The sequence below is a fragment of the Aquarana catesbeiana genome, linkage group LG03 (genome assembly GCF_042186555.1).
Source record: "Aquarana catesbeiana isolate 2022-GZ linkage group LG03, ASM4218655v1, whole genome shotgun sequence".
In the NCBI taxonomy this organism is placed as follows: Eukaryota; Metazoa; Chordata; class Amphibia; order Anura; family Ranidae; genus Aquarana; species Aquarana catesbeiana.
The window spans coordinates 540,976,009-540,994,070 of NC_133326.1; the positions used below are offsets into that span (position 1 = coordinate 540,976,009).

The following is an 18,062-nucleotide window of genomic DNA, read 5'->3' on the forward strand; positions in this document are numbered from 1 at the left end:
GACGGAACTCCGTCAGACTAACCTTCAGAGTTTATTCCGACGGGAAAACCGGATGTGTGTACAAGGCATTAGAAGCTCTTTTTATACTCAACTTATACTTTTTTGAGACATGTTGCTGCCATCAATTTCAAAATGAATTTATTTGTTTCTTAAGACTGGGTTCACATATGAGCACGCAGCGGCTTACAGCAGGAGTCTGGTGCGCCTTCATTCACCATTTCAGGTCTGATTTCAGGCCGAATTTTGGGCTGAATTCGGACCTGAAATGGACCAAAAGACGTACAGTGTTCCTGTGCAAATCACACCGGAGTCGCTGCGAAGATTTGTCAACCAGCTCCATAGAGAGCCGGTCAAAATATCCTGCTATTGCGAATTGGATCTGGGGAACCCGGTGAGAGGGTGACAACGGTTGGTGCGATTATTTGCAAATGGAAGAAAACAAAATACCTGTCAATCTACCTTGGTCTGGGGCTCCATGCAAGATCTCACCTCGTGGAGTTTCAATGATCATGAGGACAGTCAGGAATCAGACCAGAACTACACGGGAGAATCTTGTCTTGTTTGAAATCCTGCAGCACCCGCAAGGTCCCTCTGCTCAAGAAAGCACATGTACAGGCCCATCTGAAGTTTGCTAATGAACATCTGAATGATTCAGAGGAGAACTGGGTGAAAGTGTTGTGGTCAGATAAGACCAAAATCAAGTTCTTTGGCATCAACTCAACTCGCCATGTTTGGAGGAGGAGGAATGCTGCCTATGACCCCAAGAACACCATCCCTTCTGTCAAACATGGAGGTGGAAACATTATGCTTTGGGGGGGTGTTTTTCTTCTAAGGGGACAGGACAACTTCACTGCATCAAAGGGAGGATGGACAGGGCCACATACTGTCAAATCTTGGGTGAGAACCTCCTTCCCTCAGCCAGGGCATTGAAAATGGTACGTGGATGCGTATTCCAGCATGAGAATGACCTAAAACACACGGCCAAGGCAACAAAGGAGTGGCTCAAGAAGAAGCACATTAAGGTCCTGGAGTGGCCTAGCCAGTCTCCAGACCTTAATCCCATAGAAAATATGTGGAGGGAGCTAAAGGTTCGAGTTACCAGATGTCACCCTTGAAACCTTAATGACTTGGAGAGGATCTGCAAAGAGGAGTGGGACAAAATCCCTCCTAAGATGTGTGCAAACCTGGTGGCCAATTACAAGAAAAGTCTGACCTCTGTGATTGCCAACAAGGGTTTTTCCACCAAGTACTAAGTCATGTTTTATGAAGGGGTCAAATACTTGTTTCATTAATTAAAATGCAAATCAATTTATAACTTTTTTGAAATGCGTTTTTCTGGATTTTTTTGCTGTTATTCTGTCTCTCACTGGTAAAATAAACCTATCATTAAAATTATAGACTGATCATTTCTTTGTCAATGGGCAAAAGTACAAAATCAGCAGGGGTTCAAATACTTTTCCTTACTGTACATTGGCCCAAGCTAAACCAATGTAAAAATATCCATAACTAAACTTAAAGTGGATGTAAACCCTCACATATACCCAGTGAAGTGAACAGCCTCAGATGATACACAGAGATAAAACAAATCTCCCTACATAACGTTTACATGTATAGCTGCTGTCTTCAAGCTTTATATACTCTTTAGAAAATTTACATCGTGTTAGAGATTTTCTCGTCCTGTTCAGCATACAGCCAAGACAGCTGATTGGAGGAAAGGCACACACCCCCTCTCCTCATAGGGAAAGACTCTCAGAGCTGTTCTGTGAATAGTTTAGCTCTCTGCTAATCTATTTATAGAAACCTCCCCAACAAAAAGTTATCATGCTGATAACAGAAGAATTGAGCAGGAGAAAGCCACAGAACTTAGTGCTTTGAAGACAGATAAGAAAACACTGCAGATATATGTGCCCAGCTCAAATTTCATGAATCGGGTTTACATCCACTTTAAAGAGGAGTTCCGCCACCCCCCATAAAAAAAATAATTAAAAAAAAAAAAAAAGTCAGCAGCTACACATACTGTAGCTGCTGACTTTTAATATTAGGACACTTACCTGTCCTGGAATCCAGTGATGTCGGCACCCCAGCCGATGTTTCCTTTGGCTCTCAGGTGCTGTCACTGCCATTCTTAGTAAGGGAACCCAGCAGTGAAGCCTTTTAGCTTCAAAGCCGATCTCCTACTGTGCATGTGCGAAGCGCACTACACTTTCTATCTTTTGAGTGATCTCGCCACGGCCAGATATCTCGGAAGTGGGGAATGGTACCTGTCAAAATCAGGTACCTGCCCCCCCCCCCGAAAGGTGCCAAATGTGGCACCGGAGTGGGGGAGGAGACTCATAAGAGGAGCTTCCACTTTCGGGTGGAACTCCGCTTTAAAGTATAACCAAAGTAGGGCTGTTACTGATTAAAATTTTCATGTTCGATTAATCAATTTTTTTTAATCGATTAATCGACTAATTTCGATTAATTATAACCCACATACAGATCCAGCTACTTTTAGCTGATTTAGCACCGTTGTTATGGCAACGGCCGAAGCCGGACATAGCAGGGCATGGCTAGGACGTCACACGTCATAAACTCAGCCTCACTGTGCCCATAATCTCAGCCTTACTGTGCCCATAATCGCAGCCTCACCGTGCCCATAATCTCAGCCTTACAGTGCTCATAATTGCAGCCTCACTGTGCCCATAATCGCAGCCTCATTGTGCCCATGATACTGTCTCACCGTGCCCATAATGCATTCTCACCGTGCCCATAATCTCAGACTTACCATGCCCATAATCGCAGCCTCACCGTTCCCATAATGCAGTCTCAACGTGCCCATAATCGCAGCCTCACCATGCCCATAATCGCAGCCTCACCGGGCCCATGATGCTGTCTCACATGCCCATAATGGAAGCCTTACCGTGCCCATAATACTGTCTCACCGTGCCCATAATGCTGTCTCACCGTGCCCATAATCGCAGCCTCGCCGTGCCTATAATGAAAGTCTCACTGTGCCCATAATGCAGTCTCACCATGCCCAAAATGCAGTCTCACCGTGACTATAATCGCAGCCTCAATGTAGTCAGTGCCTGTGCCTGGATTACACAGTCTGCGGGCATTTCCCGCTGTGTGCCTCGGAGCTGAGTGTGGAAACTTTGGCTGCGCTGTGAGAAAAGTCTCGCCCTCCTCCTAGATCAGCTCATGTGATAGACAGAACACTGCGACTTTTCTCACAGCGCGGCCAAAGTTTTCACACTCAGCTCGGAGACACACAGCAGGAGATGCCCGCAGACTGTGTATGACATATAGTGGAGGAGGAGGGAGCGGAGCACTGCGCTGCAGCCACAGCTTGGCCCAAAGCGGCCCCAGGGCAGGCAGCCTACCGATCAAAAAAATTTTGATCGATCAAAAAAAATTAACGATTAATCAAGTAAAACTAAAGGCAAAACTTTTTTTTAGTTTTGGATAGAGTGTAGAGGGATTATAACACCTGTCAGGTTTTATTGCTGTCTGTACCCCTGTTAAGGAGATTTACCCTCTCTATTTTTCCTGTTTACCATAAGCATTGAAAGTGAAAATAAAAGAAAACCCCAAATATTGGGTTGTCCCTAGAAAAGTAATAGAGGGGTAATCTATTAATGGGGACACTAGTTTTGGTGACCTGGCGGTCCTCAACGAATTCCCTTAATTTGCAGGAATTTCCTCTCATTTCCTGTTTGGCTATGGGACAGGAAGTGAAGGTAAATCTTCTCAATAGGACACAGATGGCAAAAAAAAAATCTGACAGGGGTTATAACCCTCCCTTGCTCTATCCAAAAAAAAAAAGTTTTGCCTATAGTTCCACTTTAAGCTTTAATGCCCTTCAGCAAATATCTTTCAGTCCAAGTTCCTTCAGGCCCTCAGCCAAGCACACGTTGAGGCCTAACAACTGTTCTTCGGTGCACAGGCTCCCTCCCAGGGCATCAGCCCCAAGAGATACACACTGCTGAACAAGCCTCCCAAACATTTAACTTCTCCCCAGCCACCCCCTGAGTGCCCCCTCCCAAGGAATGGCTAAGGTCGGATAAATATTCCTAACTCAGTGGCTGACCCGGTGTTTTGCTTTGGTGTCTAGTAAGGTTATGTTGCAATAAAGCAAGGAAGCTTAGCCCTCTGCAGTGTATTAATATGCTTTTACTAAATGAAAAATGCTGTACATACAAAACTACTACAATTATAGGAATAAAATACAAGACTGACAGATATAACTATAACTATGGTCTGTGAACAGTAGAAATACGTTGGAAAGTTACTTAACTCAGGTTACAGTGGAAAAATGCACAGATGTGAACATGTCCCATAGGAAACCATGTTAAATGGACTATAGTGCGTTTCTGCAAAATGCAATAAAAATTGCATAGGTGTGAACCGAGCCTAAAGCGACCCTGTCACTTTGCCCTGAATGGGCTTAAAACTGCAAAAATTGTAGCATGTTAATGATATTTGTTTTAATTGAATACATATTATTTTATCTGTATGCATTTTTTAAATAAAGGGCATTGGAAGATTTTCTTACAAAAAAAACAAAACAAAAGAAACAAAAAACAAAAAAAAAATCACATCTGCGTTTTTGCAACAATTTGTGTTTTTTAATCTGCCCAACAACAAATTGGCCAAAAATGCAAAAACGCAAATCACAGTAAAATCACACGTGCAAAAATCAAAACGCACAGCAAAAAGCCCTGCAGAAACAAATCAAAAGCAAATTGCATAGGTGTGTACCGAGCCTTATGCTGGTCACACGGATCAATTTTCAGATGAGAATATTCAGGCGAAAAATCTTTGTACATTCGTTAAACGAAAGAATATTGTTTGAAATTTTCACTTGTTTTTAACATTCTGTTTTTAAAATGAATGTACCGTATTTATTGGCGTATAACACGCACAGGCATATAACACACACATTCATTTTAAGAGGAAAGTTTCAGGAAAAATAAATACATTTTAAATAAGGAACTTTGAAGCAAAATAAGGGTCAGTGGCCATCTGCAGCCTCACCATTGCCATCAATGCAGCCTTATCAATGTCCATCTGTAGCCTCACAAGTACCATCAATGCAGCCTCATCAGTCTACATCAATGCAGCCTTACAAGTACCATCAATGCAGCAGGATCACCATTGCCATCAATGCAGCAGACTCATCATTGCCATTAATGCAGCAGCATCACCATTGCCTTCAAAGCATCAGCCTCCCCATTGCCATCAGTGCAGCCTGATTGATGACCATCTGCAGCCTAGAGGGGATAGGGAGGGGGGTGGGATGAGCACTGATATATTACATACAGTGAGAATCTCCTATGATAGACAGAACAGTGGTCCAATGGCGACGGCCCAGGAGATGTTACTTCCTATTACAGAGGCCGCAAAGTAAACAGGAGTTTGTCACTATATATAATCTGGCGGCGCTCATCCCGTTCCCTCCCTGTCCCCTCCGAGGTAGCTAAAATTGAAGTAATGGCCTATAACACGCACACGCTATTTGCACACAATTTTCAGGGTGAAAAAAATACGTGTTTTACGCCAATAAATACAGTAATTTCTGAACTAAAACCACATACACTGTCTGAAAATTCCTTTGACCTTTCTATTATTTCCAAATTTTCCCGTCACTGTGGTTGAAAATGAACGTCGATTTGACCCCACTAACGATTAGAAAATCAAACAAACTTTTTTTTGAAGGAAGACTTTGTTTTTTTAAATTAAAAAAAATTTGATCTGAGTCTGATGATTTTTACCAGATTCACCCTTTAATAGTATATACAGTATATATCCTCTACAAGTATATACAGTATATCTCTCCTCTAATAGTATATACAGTTAATCTCCTCTAATAGTATACACAGTATATCTCTCCTCTAATAGTATATAGAGTATATCTCCTCTAATAGTATATAAGGTATATATCCTCTAATAGTATATACAGTATATCTCTCCTATAATAGTTTATACAATATATCTCTTCTAATAGTTTATACAGTATATCTCTTCTAATAGTATATACAGTATATCTTCTTTATAGTATATACACTATATCTCTTCTGTCTATTATTGTCAGAGTGGATTAGATATTTTGCTCCCTATCCTTATAGTTGGTTATTTATATTTACTACTGTATAGAGATATTTAAGAATAAATTGCCTTTTTTTTAAACTTTACATATTAACTAAATTATACACAACACTTTTTTTTTTTAAGGTTATTAACCGATTAATCGAAACAATAATCGGCCAACTAATCGATTATGAAAATAATCGTTAGTTGCAGCCCTAATTTCATGTCTGAGGTTTACAACCACTTTAAATGGAACAATAAATCTACTTTATCAAGTGTAGTGCTAAATCCTCCTAAACTTCTCCTAATTTTGTGCATAGTGGCACACACCAAAGAGCCCCCCACTTCAGCCTCCCACCTTCATCCTACTGGTACTGCTGTAGCAGTTTTTTTGGCTTCCATTGACTCCAACACATGTTGGTGCTACCACTAGGCAAACTAGGCAGCCGCCTAGGGCGCACTGCTGCCTAGGGTGCCCGGCCACTGGTGTTCCTACTCTCTTCTCTCTGCAGCAAGCAAATAAGTCTCAGCATCAGCAGGCAGCCACTGCTGTTGTTTCACACAGTTGGAGACAGCTACAATCCTTTGGACAGCACAAGGCAACTCTCTGATAAGAGGTATATAGAACCCACACTGAAGCAACTGCCTCCTGTTCTTGAATTGATGCATGCAGGCTGTAACACTTTTACACACTCGGATGCAGGTACAACCGACAGACATATATGGAATCCCGTTATATTTATATATATATATATATATATATATATATATATATATATATATATATAAACATACGGACCACATTTCTCTACGTTATATAGAGCACTGGGATGTGGACAGCTTTAAAGCTAAGGAGAATTCATCACTTGCTATGTGATATACATCCCAACTAGCCACTCCTTTTTTTATGTTGGTCTACCATATTGTACAGACTTCTCCTGTTGTTCTTCAAGGTTCTGATGAAGATGGAACCCCTCGAAAAAGCGTCAGCCACCTTTTAGCACTTGCCCTTGTCTGATTTTTAAAAATTCTAATGTGTATATTTTGTAACCCTGTTTTTAGGAATATGTAGCTACTTTTTATATGCATTTATTTGTTTCTGTATATGAATAAACTGTATCAATTTGATCAAAGCATCAGATCACACGCCTTCCACCTTTTTCCTTTACCTGCCATTCACACATAGTGTCAGAGGCGCAGCATCAGCGGAGGACTGTGTCTGTGTCCCGACTTCTGAATGAATGGAAGCAAGCAAACATTCATTCATTGGCACTGGTAAGCTGCATTAATGGGCGCTGGTGACGCTTAATTTGATGGGCGCTGGTGAGGCCTCATTTGATGGGCGCTGGTGAGGCCTCATTTGATGGGTGCTGGTGAGGCTCCATTTGATGGGTGCTGGTGGGCTGCATTTCAAATCAAAAAGTGGTGTATACATAGGTATATACATGGGCAAGGCAAAGAAGGTGGAGCCAGGGGGGAGGCGGCAAAATGAGGTTTCAGCCCCAGTTCACACTGCTGCAACTTGTTGAGACTTGCATCACGGAGTCGCATGACAAGTCAAAACATTCATTTCAATGGGTGGCTTCTTAATTGATGCAGGCTTTCCTCCCTGTTTGGAAGCAGAGTTCTACTCTCTCCCTATCCCTGCATCCCCCTCTGAAGTCCCCCAGTTCACTGAATTGCCACCCTTGCTCGCCCTAACTCTAGAGTTCCCCAACCTCCTCCACAGTCCCCAGGCCCTGAGTGCATTAGTTAGGGGTGGTGGGGTGGGTATATCTGACAAGGCAGCTGGCCTGTTTGAGAAAGAAGTACAAATATAGCCCAGGAACATTATACATTCTGAATTTTCATCTTGTTTTGAGGCGAGGCATGAAGTTTAAGCTCTGTAACATAGAGCAGAAATACACTGCGATTGCGAGCTGCACTGCACTGCACAGCCCCAGGCTTATCTGTTCCATAGTTTTCCAGAAAAGAACAGAAATCACACAGTGGACAGTACAACCAGTGAAATGCCACTTTTTTTGAAAAAAAACCCAGTCCTCTGCAGTTGAATTATACACATCATGCAAGCAAATAGTATAGCATTCTCCTACCTGCCCCTGCTCTGTAGTATACCAATGCGGCACCACAGCCCCCACCACCTGTTGTCCTTACCTTGGATGCGGGCAGTGAGAGCGTGGCGGGCTCAGGGAAAGCTGCTCCGGTGACCGGTGTCCTCTCCTGGAGCAGCTTCCACAGTATCGCCTCTCTCCTCCTCCTGGGGCTAGGCGTCCAATAGAATCGCCTGACGTTTTGGCCAATTGGGAAAAAGGTTTCATACCTGCTTCCCGATTGGCCGGGAGGAGAATCAGTGTTGCAACAGCGAATTTTCATTGACTGTTGCAACACACCTGGGTGGGCTCCAGACACAATGCTCTGCATCACGAGTCCACCCTATTTTGAAGCCTATTAGAGCCTATGGAGAGGCAGTGGGCCAATGACTTAAACATAAAGTGGCAGCTGTAAATGAAGAGAGACAACTTACCTGTCCTGCTGTTCATAGCTCTGATCTTTGCAGTCCTGCAGAGCTACTGAAGAACCTTGAGAATCTGACACACTTTAGATAAATCTGAAGCCTGTGTCTCCCAATGCATGCTGTGGTTCCACCCATTGGCCTTTACCTAATTACAGCTCCTGGGGACACAGTAGTGGTGCAGTGACCATCGGGTGGTCACTGCACCTCAATTGTGCCACCAGTACCCCCTGCCAGTGCCACCTGACATTGCCACCTCACAGTGCCCACAGTGCCACGTATCAATGCCCATGAGTGCCACCTTCATTGCCTACAAGTGCCACCTATCAATGCCCACAAGTGCCACCATCAATGCCCACCAGTGGTGCCAATCAGTGCCACCTAGCAGTATTGCCTATCAATGTACCAGATCAGTGCCCATTATTGCCACCAATCAGTGCCCATCACTGCCACCCATCAGTGCCCATCACTGCCACCTATCAGTGCCCATCAGTGCCGCCTCATCAGCGTACATCAATGAAGGAGAAAAATTACCCTTTTTAAAATTTTATAACAAAATATAGAAAAAAAAATTTTTTTTTTTTTAAATTTGGTCTTTTTACATTTTTTTAACAAAAAATAAAAACCACAGAGGTGATCAAATACCACCAAAAGAAAGCTCTATTTGTGGGGAAAAAAAAAAATGAAAATTGGTCTGGATAGGAGGGGGGTTTAAGTGCCCTGTAAGCAACTGGTTAAAATAACAAACATGTTATACTTACCTGCTCTGTGCAGTGGTTTTGCACAAAGCAGCCCCCAACCTCTTCTCCTCAGGTCCTCCGGTGGCACTCTAAGCCCCTCCCTTCTGCCTAGTGCCCCCATAACAAGCAGCTTGCTATGGGGGGCACCCGAGCAGGCTCACTCCCGAGCCATTGCTCCCTGTACCCATTCCGCACGTGAAGCGCGGCTCAGCCCCGCCTCCGCTTTCTCCTCATTGGCTCACTGGCAGTAGCAGGAATGTCCTTGCATGTCTTAGTCAGAGCCCAGACGTAAACCACATTGAAAATCTGTGGAATGACTTGAAAACTGCAGTCCACAAAAGGTCACCATCAAATTTAACTGAACTTGAGCAGTTCTGCAAAGAAGAGTGGGCAAATATTGCAAAGTCTATATGTGCAAAGTTAGCAGAGACATATCCCAACAGACTAATTAAAGCAAAAAGTGGTTCAACAAAATAGTGACACAAGGGGTCGATCCTTTTTCAAACTCAGTGATTCTGCTTTTTATTAATTTAATTTTTTCCTGACATGTTGGTGTTATATCTTTTAGTTGGATGTTATAAGTTGCAAGTAGATACAGCTGGATAAAACAAAAACTGTGTCTGTGGTAACATGTATTAATTTTAAAGGGGAGCACAGCCCTTCAATTGCGAGGCACAATATATACAACAAATTCCTGGTTCTGGGTAAGGCAAAAAAAAACGCAAGATGCCTATTGAAGCCAGTGTTCATGAGGCCTAAAGTCAACATGCAGCTGTAGCAAGTCTTAGGCAAAGGTAGTTGCAATTATTTCCAGAGATCCAACCAAGCCCCCACCCTGTACAAGTCATCTGAAACAAGTCAGACGAGATTCTCAGCATTCAAGACTTTCATTTCCCTGTTTCTGCTATCAGCAATGGCGTCTGCTGATCTGAGGAAGGAGCTTGAATGTTCCGTCTGCTTGAATGTTTATACAGATCCCGTAACTCTGAGATGTGGACACAGCTTCTGCCGGGTCTGTATTGATCACGTTCTGGAGGCACAGGTGGGGTCTGGAGGTTATTGCTGTCCTGAATGTAGACAGGAGTTTCATGATCAGCCTGCACTGCAGAGGAACATAACTCTATGTAAAATAGTGGAGAATGTCCTGTCTGCTCAGCCAGATCTGGAGGAGTTCGGAGTCCACTGTACTTATTGTTTTAATGCTCCTGTACCTGCTATTAGATCCTGTCTTCTCTGCGAAGCTTCTCTGTGTGAAAATCACTTGAGTGTCCACAGCAAGTCACCAGAACACGTTCTATGTGACCCCACCACCACCATTAAGAACAGGAAATGCTCCATCCACAGGAAGATCCTGGAATATTACTGCATGGAGGACTCTGCCTGTATCTGTGTGTCCTGCTGTCTCATTGGAGAACACAAAGGACATCAAATGGAGTCGATGCATGTGGCTTCTGAGGAAAAGAAGAAGAAACTGAGAAATATTCTGCAAAAACTTATGATAAAGAGAAAAGAGACAGAGAAGAGCATTCAGAGTTTGCAGGAATGTAGGCAAAAAGTACAGGAACAAGGGCATAGTGAAGCAAAGAGAATCGCTTCCCTGTTCAGAGACCTCAGGAGACAGCTGGAAGACTTGGAGAAAAGAGTCCAGACTGAAATCTCCAGGCAGGCAGAGCTGGTCTCATTATCAGTGTCTGACTTGATCCAAAATTTAGGAACAAAGAAGGACGAGCTGTCCAGGAAGATGCATCACATTGAGGAGCTTTGTAACATGATGGATCCAATGACCATCCTACAGGAATCAAACACAGGTGACTTGTGTGATTTTGAGGATGAAGATAATGAAGACAGAGATAGACACGCTAAGCTCCTCCATAATGGAGGGGATCTGGATGTATTTCAGATCTCACACACATTACACACAGGGTTATCTGATATAATATCAGTTATAAATGGGGGGATCTACATACCAAAAACTGTAGATATATTATTAGATGTAAACACAGCTCATCCTCATCTATTTATAACAGATGATCGAAAATGTGCATGTGGACCAGAATATTATGAAGTCTATCCACAATCGCCAGAGAGATTTCAAAGTTTACAAGTGTTAAGCAGTCATAGTTTCTCCTCAGGAAGACATTACTGGGAAATAGAGGGCTCTCAATCAGAATTTTGGAGTGTCGGGGTGTGTTACCCCAGTATAGACAGGAAAGGACCCCAGTCATCATTTGGAAATAGTAACAAATCTTGGTGTTTGAGCATGTATGATGATGAATATGCAGTGTCACATGACAGTAAATTGATTGAATTACCTGTCAAGATCTCTGTTAAGAGAATCAGAATATATCTGGATTACGAGGCGGGTCAGCTCTCTTTTTATGCCTTGTGTGACTCAATCCGCCACCTTTACACTTTCACTAACACTTTCACTGAGCCCCTCCATATTGCATTGGGTGTGAAGGAAGGCTTTATAGGAATATGTAGTGGAGAATCTGGGGAGGTGAGGGGCAATTAAGTATGGAAAATCCACCCAGGGACTGGTAACATCTAAGAGTTGGGAATTTGATTTGTTCAAATAAAGTTAAGGAGATAACATAGTACAAATAGGAGATATCCCTGCTTTGCACCATGAACCAGCTGTGGCTTTATCCTATTTTCCTGCTTGTTAGATGAAACTTTTATTTAATAAATCTGAACTCCAGGCAATCAGATAAGTACACAGATGAAATACATATAAGAGAGCTGTTTACCTGCCAAAGGATTTGTATTTCTGTCCAACTAGTCCTGAGTATTACACAGTTCAGCAGTGGAAAGAGATCCCCACTTTTTCATCTTTTACCTACAGGTAAGCCTGTAATAAGGTTTACCTGTAGGTACTTTGAATATATTTTAGAGTGCACCCCGTGCCGTAAACATCATCGCGCCCCTGGCCACTTATGTAGCCAGAGGCCGCGAACCCGTAAGGAAGACCAGGTGAAGATGGAAGCCCTCTCAGTTGTGACAGCGCGATGCTGGAGGGCTTCGTTTTAAGGTAAATTTCTCATAATATGCTAGTATGCAAGCATACTAGCACATTATGACATTGCCTTGCAGGGGATTTTTTTTCTTTTCCTTTAACTGCGGTTTACTACCGCTTTAAGTAACTCTTATGCCCCGTACACACGATCGGACATTGATCGGACATTCCGACAACAAAATCCATGGATTTTTTCCAACGGATGTTGGCTCAAACTTGTCTTGCATACACACAGTAGCACAAAGTTGTCGGAAAATCCGATCGTTCTGAACGCGGTGACATAAAACACGTATGTCGGGACTATAAACAGGGCAATAGCCAATTGCTTTCGTCTCTTAATTTATTCTGAGCATGCGTGGCACTTTGTCCATCGGATTTGTCTACACACGATCGTAATTTAAAGGATCGGATTTTGTTGTCGGAAAATTTTATAGCATGCTCTCAAACTTTGTGTGTCGGAAAATCCGATGGAAAAAGTCTGATGGAGCCCACACACGGTCGGATTTTCCGACAACACGTTCCGATCGCACATTTTCCGTCGGAAAATCCGACCTTGTGTACGCGGCATAACAGGTCTTGTCCTTACCCCAGCCAGTGATTTGGGTGTGATATAAGGGTATACTTGCAGTTGCAGGGCAGGGAATGCCTCTTATGATTGGCACAGCACTGGTGACATGTTCCTGGTGGGTTCATTCACATGGGTTACACACCTGAGCTCATGCCTACTCTGCAGTTATACAGTCTCCCTGCTCTAACTTTCTGATCCCTGGCAGAAGAGTAAGGCCGACCATAGACAAAGTGAATTTCTTTCCTGCAACCACTGGTTGCAGGAAAGAAATTCACTCAATTCCCTTATCAACACAGACAGTGTTGACAGGGGACTCCCTCCTGCGGAACCAATGTGGGAAAGCCATCCCCACTGGGAGAACACAGTGATTATTGCTAGCGGCTAGAACAATAATCGCATGTAAAATCCGGCAGGCTGATTGTACCCAAGTTGATCCATCAATTTGTGTACAATCAACCTGCTCATACATGGTTCGAGATGCGAATCATCTATGGCCGGCTTAAGGGTACTGTTAGGAATGCCCCAATAATATGACGTGAACATTTTTTTATATGGCAATATTCCTGCATTGTCTTTCTAATCCAGTAGAGGTTTTTTGGCGTGGGGGTACCCCCCAAAATCCATACCAGACACTTATCCGAGCATGCAGCCTGGCAGGTCAGGAAAGGGGGGGAGCGAGCACCCCCCTCATGGACCATACCAGGCCACACACCTTCAACATGGGGGGATTGGGTGCTTTGGGGCAGGGGGGGGCTCTGTGTGAATGAGTTTGGGGTACCCTTACCCATTCACCCAAAAAAGGCAGTCTAGTGTAAATAAAAACAAGAGACAGTTTTGACAAGTCCTTTTTAAAAAAATTCTTCCTCAGGTCTTATTCCTTCGGTCTACTCCCTCTGATCTTCTCCATCCGATCTTCTCCCTCTGGTCTTCTTCCTCCAGTCTTCTCCGCCGCTGCTGTCTTCTCTGTTGCAGACCCGGTCCCCCTCCGACGCCATCTCCCATCATTGTGCCAGCTCCGCTCTCTGCTGGTTCTTATATAGCCATGGGGCGTGGCCATCCGGCGACGCCACCATTAGATCCCGGCCCTTGGGACATCACGTGGGCTGATAGTCCGATCAGTAAAGACGGCTCTCATAGGTAACCATTGATTTTCACATGTCAAAAAAAAACGCTTGATGTGGCTTTCACACTGTATCCAGCATTAAGCAATTTTTTTATTTTGCAGCTTGAAAACGCCTATGCCACTTACAGCTCCTAAAAGCCTGTGTATGCATGAGGCAGTAGAATAACATGGAGAGGCGTTTTTAAGCTGCAAAAAAAAAAAAAAGTCTGATGCTTGTAAAAGCAGCTGTAAAAACGCCCTGTGTGCATGGGGACTTAGACTGCAACTTTGTACATTTGTAGCAGGGGCTGATCTGTATGAGATATTTGTGAACACTGCCAAAAACTGCACAGGCGCCAGGATATACATGATTGTGTCATCTCTGAGCCGGTGTTCTGCCGAGAAAGTTGCGCTCGGCGGATAAGGACCCCCCTCTACTGCGCAGGCGCTGCGCCTGCGCAGTAGGATCCGGCGGAAATAGCCGAAGATAAATAGGGGAAAATCAGCTGTACAAGGCGCCTGTAAGAGGGCCCCTCGCGGGCTTGCTTCATTCGCCACGCTTCGGGCACGGCCTCGCTCAGCTCTTTTAGATTCCCCCTCTAGGTCCACTTGGATGGTGGGGAAGGAACCTGGACCCAGAGCGCAGGCGCCGTGTACAGCTGATTGTAGATTTTGTCGTTCGGCTATCTCCGGCGGCTGCTAGTAGTTGGTACTGCACAGGCGCTGCGCCTGCGCAGTACAGGGGAGGAACTTATCCGCCGAGGGAACTTTCAAGACACCGGCAGCCCAGTCCGGGAAGTAGATGGTGACCGTGGATGATGCTGGAACAAAGATGGTCTGCTTTTCTGGAGAGAGAATCAGATAAAGGTTATTGTCAAGAGGGAGTATTGTGATCTGTAATAAATACCTTATACTTACATATAACTGAACATGCTGCACATGTGTGATGCTAGGTCTGTTTTACCAATAAGGAGTAAATCTGCAATCACAGAGGGGAAGACCCTCATAACTGCCCAAACTGTCATTCACTCTAAAGAAAGTAGTAATCATTGATTCATTTTATATAACATTTTTCAAAGTTGAATATATGTCCGTAAAATCAATGTTAATATTTTTTCATCATGATAACAAACAGGATGACATATAACACCCTGATGAGGATTATGTGATTTATTTTGATTTACGGAATCTTGTTTAAATGTGAACTCTTTTTTTTTTATATTATGTGCCTTATATCATATAGGAACCTAAGAGTAAATCCTGGAGGTTGTCAATATAGGTAAAATGAATCAATAAAATGTTATAAATTTGTGCTGTCTGATATGCTGTACATTTAAAAGTTATGCTAACAGCTAGAATTTAAAAGGAGCCATTCACCCAGACTGACTTTTGTTTTTTTTCCCATGCCCATAATGATGCCAATGTCACCCAAGTGACCAAGATGTCATGTATGCACTTTACTATCATATCACATCCCTGATATACTGTATATATATATAAGGATTATCATACTTTAAATGGATTGTGGGTAGAAGATGTGGAGTGCCACAAAATCACGAAATCTCATTCTATAACACCTTGATAGAGCCTAAGAAAACACTTTGGGATGTAAATGTTATAGACTCATCTTGGAATATTTACATCAATCGCAAACAATGTGGACATGAAAGATGTTGTAAAATCAGAAGGTTTTTTATCTTAATGCATATGCATCAAGATAAAAAACCTTTTGTGTGTGGCAGCCCCCCCCCCCCCCATCCTTACCTGAGCCCCATCTCTGTCCAGCAATGTCCATGAGTGTCTCAGCTGTCTGGGACCCTCCCTCCTCATTGGCTAAGATATAGCAGCAGCACCATTTGCTCCCACTGTTCAAAGTCAGTTAGCCAATCAGGAGAGAGAGGGGGCGGGGCCGAACAGCAACTCCATGTCTGAATGGACACACAGAGCTGCGGCTCGGCTTGGGTGCCCCAATAGCAAGCTGTTTGCTGTGGGGGTACTCAACAGGAGGGAGGGGCCAGGATCACAGAAGAGGGACCCGAGAAGAGGAGGACCGGGGCTGCTCTGTGCAAATCCACTGTAACAGAGCAGGTAAGTATGACATGTTTGTTATTTTAACCGCTTCAGCCCCGGAAGATTTTACCCCCTTCTGACCAGAGCGTTTTTTGCGATTCGGCACTGCGTCGCTTTAACTGACAATTGCGCGCTCATGCAACGTGGCTCCCAAACAAAGTTGACGTCCTTTTTTTCCCACAAATAGAGCTTTCTTTTGGTGGTATTTGATCGCCTCTGCAATTTTTATTTTTTGCGCTATAAACAAAATAAGAGCGACAATTTTGAAAAAAAACACATTATTTTTTACATTTTGCTATAATAAATATCCCCCAAAAATATATAAAAAAACAGTTTTTTTCCTCAGTTTAGGCCGATCGTATTCTTCTACATATTTTTGGTAAAAAAAAAATCGCAATAAGCATTTATTGATTGGTTTGCGCAAAAGTAATAGTGTTTACTAAATAGGGGATAGTTTTATGGCATTTTTATTAATAATTTTTTTTTTACTAGTAATGGCGGCGATCAGCGATTTTTATTGTGACTGCGACGTTATGGCGGACATGTCAGACATTTTTGACACATTTTTGGGACCATTGTCATTTATTCAGTGGTCAGTGTGAATTAAAAATGCACTGATTACTGTGTAAATGACACTGGCAGTGAAGGGGTTAACCACTAGTGGGCGGGGAGGGGTTAAGTGTGTCCTAGGGGAGTGATTACTAACTGTAGGGGGATGGGCTAGCAGTGTCATTACTCTGATCACAGCTCCTGATGACAGGGAGCTGTGATCAGTGACACTTGTCACTAGGCAGAATGGGGAGATGCTTGTTTACTTCAGCATCTCCCCGTTCGTCCTCTCCGTGAGGCGATCGCGGGTATGCCCGCGGCGATCGAGTCCGCGGGACCCGCGACCCGACTCACGGAGCTCCAGGCCGGCGCGTGCCCTGCTGCTGGCGCGCACGCAATGGCATGGCGGGGATTTCAAATGGACATACAGGTATGCCCATTTGCCCAGCCGTGCCATTCTGCCGACGTAACCGGTTAATAGAAGAAAAACTAGACTTTACAATCACTTTAATGTACGTTGCGATGTCCATTAAGGGCGAGGACTGTAGAGGTGTTGCTTGGGGGTAAGACTGGAGGGTCATATCAACTGCTGTGCCTATTTTGAGGGGTTCCCACCATCCCTGCACTGAGTTTTCACATCTGTACACCTGCTATGCCTATTATAAGGAGTTCCCACAATTTGTACACACAGTGGGGGTTATTTACGAAAGGCAAATCCACTTTGCACTACAAGTGCAAACTACAAGTGCAAAGTGCACTTGAAATTGCACTGAAAGTGCACTTGGAAGTGCAGTCGCTGTAAATCTGAGGGGTAGATCTGAAATGAGGGGAAGCTCTGCTGATTTTATCATCCAATCATGTGCAAGCTAAAATGCTGTTTTTTATTTTCCTTGCATGTCCCCCTCGGATCTACAAGGACTTCACTTCCAAGTGCACTTTCAGTGCAATTTCAAGTGCACTTGTAGTGCAAAGTGGATTTGCCTTTAGTAAATAACCCCCTAAGTTCCCAGGTCTGCACACCTGCTGTGCCCATTATGAGGGGATCCCATCATACCTTCACATTGAGATTATGTTAGTAGTAGCAGTAAGGTGAGGGGCTAGTGCGCATTCAGGTGTCATCACAGCTTGGATTGGCTAGACACCGGACGTTTTTATTGCATTATCCACAGTGAAGGGAATCAACACTTATTATTCATGTTGGACACTGTTTTAAATTTTCTGCATTTTTAAACTAGTTCATTTGGGACTGACAAATACAGTTTATTACAGATCACCCAAGTTTGGGGTGCTTCCTCAAACGTTTATTCCTAATTTCCTTTGGATCACCATTGTTATTTTTTATGTATGCACAGGCACTGTTTTGCACTTTAGCCTTAATATGTGTCACTGTTTTTTGGGATGATATTTCAGATTCATTTGCACATGCACTTTAT

The 18,062-nt window shown here is 43.5% G+C and overlaps 1 protein-coding gene across 1 annotated transcript; it reads left to right on the top strand.

The window, feature by feature from the left end:
- Window positions 1-10,185: 10,185 nt before the first annotated feature.
- Window positions 10,186-13,594, top strand: LOC141132706 (E3 ubiquitin/ISG15 ligase TRIM25-like). The gene has a single exon (XM_073621452.1). It carries the CDS (start codon window positions 10,238-10,240, stop codon window positions 11,837-11,839), a length of 1,602 nt encoding a protein of 533 aa, XP_073477553.1. The 5' UTR covers window positions 10,186-10,237; the 3' UTR covers window positions 11,840-13,594.
- Window positions 13,595-18,062: the final 4,468 nt, after the last annotated feature.

Coding starts and splice junctions, on each gene's coding strand:
- LOC141132706 (XM_073621452.1), top strand. CDS start 10,238: ATGGCGTCTGCTGATCTGAGGAAGGAGCTTGAATGTTCCGTCTGCTTG.